At 47.6% G+C, this 3,607-nt stretch overlaps 1 protein-coding gene across 1 annotated transcript; it reads right to left on the bottom strand.

Moving 5' to 3' along the window:
• Positions 1 to 737: 737 nt before the first annotated feature.
• On the bottom strand, positions 738 to 3,396 carry LOC136548227 (secreted RxLR effector protein 161-like; the record flags this gene model as incomplete). The annotated part of the gene is made up of 4 exons (XM_066539832.1): positions 738 to 757; positions 878 to 1,043; positions 1,481 to 1,603; positions 2,944 to 3,396. Coding segments are annotated over 4 exons (762 nt in total), but the record flags the coding sequence as incomplete, so codon positions are not given.
• Between the last annotated feature and the right edge of the window lie 211 nt (positions 3,397 to 3,607).

The raw sequence follows: 3,607 nt of genomic DNA, 5'->3' as shown, positions 1-3,607 counted from the left end.
GCTGCACAAGCCTCATCATATAAAGCCAACGGATCATGAGGAGGCACAAATGGCGGTGGAGGAGAAGATACAATGCCTGCTTGCTGTTCCAACCGATATAGCCTCTCTTGCATGTCGTGCTCACGCTGAGCACTAGCACAACACTGTCCAAACATGTAAGTTATTAGAAACTTGAACTTGTTGGGCTTCTTTCTGGAGGAGGACGAAGAAAGGGGCTCATCACTAGATGAGCGAGCAGCAGCAGCAGTGGTGGTAGCACCACGGCGAGAGCGAGAACCCGAAGGACCTTTCCCTCTAGCTTGGGCTGCCTCAACTTTTTCTTTTAGTTCTCTAGCAGTAATGATAGAGGTCTTGTTGGATATCTTGAGGAGCTTATGCTTAGAGTCATAGGGAAAACGGATGCCAGATACATGCTCTATGATATGCATGATGTATGGTGCATAGGGAAGATGCTTTACCGGATCCTCAGTAGCATCATGGATCTTGTTCCAAATGTATCTGCTGATGGAAAATTTCTAGAACTCATCTCCAAATCGCTGAAGCACCTTCTGTGAATCATCTCGAAGGAAGGTGGAGTCACCGACCTTGGGATACAAGATCTGTCTCAAGATGTTGTTCAGAACATAATAGTATGGCTTCAGAAATGTGGTATGTCCATCAGCTCTGTGGCCCTCAAGATACATGTGTTGATATTCCTCCAAAGCAAGATCCTCATACTTAGTCAACTCATTGGCATTCTAGTCGCTGTGACCCAAACCTAGAAGGCGAGAGAAATTGACAAAGTCCACCTTATAGTGCTTGCCTTCAGTGGTCCAGTGAATAATGTCCACAGCACCGGTCTAGTCTCTCTCATGATGATAAGAAGCATAAAACTGACAAATCAGCTCGTTGTTCCAATTCTTCCGAAACTCTAGTAGGTAGGATAGCCCCATTGATTGTATATCCCGAACCATCTGCTCCAGCTCGGGTTCCTTGTACTTGCCAAGAGAATATGCATCAATGCACTTCATCTGAAGGACCGGTGGCTCCTTCTTCTTCAAAAACTTCCAATAAAGAATGAAATCATAGAAATCATAATGGAAGGGGTGCCAGAAACGATACTCAAGGCAGAGATCTTTCTCATCCTCTGCATATAGGTTCCTTCCTCTATTGGACCGGATGTCCTTGACTCGGTGATGATAATCCACTGGAAGGGGAGGAGTCCATCCACATGCCGGATTCGGAGCCATGGAGGGCTCCCTCATGATCAGCGACACATCGGTGAATGGAACAAGCTAAAATGTCCCCGGTGGACCTTTAGGCGGGGTGCGAAGCGGTGGAATAGCAAGGGTGCGTCCGGCATGGTCCAATGCTTCCTCTTCTTCATCAACCATCGGCTTAGCCCCAACAGGGGTAGGAGCAGGAGGTGGGGCAGGAGCAGGAGGAGCGGCAACCGATGACCCCTGGTCGCCATGGCCATAGCCACGGCCACGGGAACCACCAGCACCACCACGCGAGTAAGACGCCTTGGTGGGGCCAGGCGGCTTGGGAACAGCGGCACGATCTTGAGTCTTCTTAGAACACTTTTCTCGATGGCGCGGGGGACTGCTACCACCTTCCATGACTGCGTAGAACACAAAGTGGAACTAAGAAATAGTACAAGGAGAGGTGAACGAACAGCGAGAAGTGAAGAAACAGGAATGGAGTGATCACCATAGGGTCGGTAGTCCCGGCCAAAGTTGGGACTTCCGACAGCCAGGAGTTCTGGCTTATGTCGGGACTTCCGACGGTCGAAACTCCCGATGGTCACCAGGACTTCTAGCGCACACGGTGACCATCCCATTCATGGGGCTTCAAATCCCAACACTCATTCAAGCAAGGAAGATAGAGGAGTAGAGAGGAAGAAAGAATAGAGGCAAAACATAAGGTACATTGGATTTAGGGTTAGAACACCATGGTAGTACCTTGAAACGAGAACGGAAGAGATGAAGAGAAACGAATCGCAGCCGACGACGAACAAATCCACGGGCACAATCTCCACCACCAATTAGTTCTCCACCACACCAATCACAAGGCCACGACGATCCGAAGAAAACGAGGGCACGGGCGGTGGGAGGGGGTAGGGCGGTCGGCACTACCGGCAAGGCCTCCGACGGCGCAAGAAAGGTGAATGGAGACCAGAGCATGAGGTAGGGCGGCGGTGGGGGGGGAGGGCACGATGGGGCGGCACGAGGAGGTGGCAAGGCAGTGAGGAAGGGCAGGGGAGGCGCTGGGAGATGGGAGGAAAAGAACTGTAGTAAAAAAATGTGACTGGGCCGGTTATAAAGGAGTCGAGCAACCGACGCGGCGCGGTTAGATCTGTGTCGGAACTCCCGACGTACGCCGGAACTTCCGACAGTCGGGAGTTCCGGCGCGAGCCGGGACTTCCGGCTGTCGGGACTTCCGACGCAAGGAAACAGAAAAACACCTTAACCTGCACTCACTCTACCATGTGGGGCAAAAATATGATGGACACTAATATTTTCACAGGTGACTAGATTTCATTCATCCAATACAAAATAATAGTCACTCATGAAAATTACAAAATAGATTTTGAAAGTGGCACATAATGTTTTCATAATTCTTTTCTCTTAACTAAATCAAACAAAATGTGTGTGCAAGGGATCAAGCCACATTACGAGAATCAATGATATTGTGTTCACTCCTCAAAGCAGAAAATCTTGACTCATCTAGGGGCTTTGTGAAGATATCGACTAATTGTTTTTTGATGCTCACATGGTGAATGGCGATATCTCCTTTGGCTTCGTGGTCTCTCAAAAAATGATGCCGGATGTCTATGTGCTTTGTTTGAGAGTGGTTTACAGGGTTGTTTGCCAACTTAATGGCACTCTCGTTGTCACACAAAAGTGGAATCTTGGTTAACTCACATCCAAAGTCCTTTAGTGTTTGCTTCATCCAAAGTAGTTGGGCACAACAAGCGTCGGCCGCCACATACTCGGCTTCAGCGGTGGACAAAGCAACGGAATTTTGCTTTTTAGAGCTCCAAGATACCAAGGACCGACCAATAATTTGGCAAGTCCCGGTAGTACTCTTTCGGGTTAGTTTGCAACCAGCATAATCCGAATCGGAATAGCCAAGTAACTCAAAAGTGGAGCCCTTAGGATACCACAAGCCAAGATTAGGAGTGTGCACTAAATACCTAAAAATTCTCTTAACGGCCATCAAATGACATTCTTTCGGATTAGCTTGAAATCTTGCATACATGCACACACTAAGCATAATATCGGGCCTAGATGCACAAAGGTAAAGGAGTGATCCAATCATGGAGTGATATACCTTTTGATCAACGTCCTTTCCTCCTTGATCAAGATCAAGATGTCCATTGGTTGGCATGGGTGTCTTGATGGGCTTGGCCTTGTCCAAGTTAAACTTGTTCAACATGTCATTGGTGTACTTGGTTTGACTTATGAACATGCCATCCTTGAGTTACTTGATTTGAAATCTAAGAAAGAACTTCAACTCTCCCATCATGGACATCTCGAACCTATTTGTCATAATCCTACTAAATTCCTCACAAAAAGCTACATTAGTACTACCAAATATTATGTCATCGACATATATTTGGCAA

The sequence above is a fragment of the Miscanthus floridulus genome, chromosome 4 (genome assembly GCF_019320115.1).
Source record: "Miscanthus floridulus cultivar M001 chromosome 4, ASM1932011v1, whole genome shotgun sequence".
Taxonomy (NCBI): domain Eukaryota; kingdom Viridiplantae; phylum Streptophyta; class Magnoliopsida; order Poales; family Poaceae; genus Miscanthus; species Miscanthus floridulus.
The sequence above is the reverse complement of the archived record's forward strand: the minus strand, read 5'-3'. Positions and strand labels throughout refer to the sequence as shown.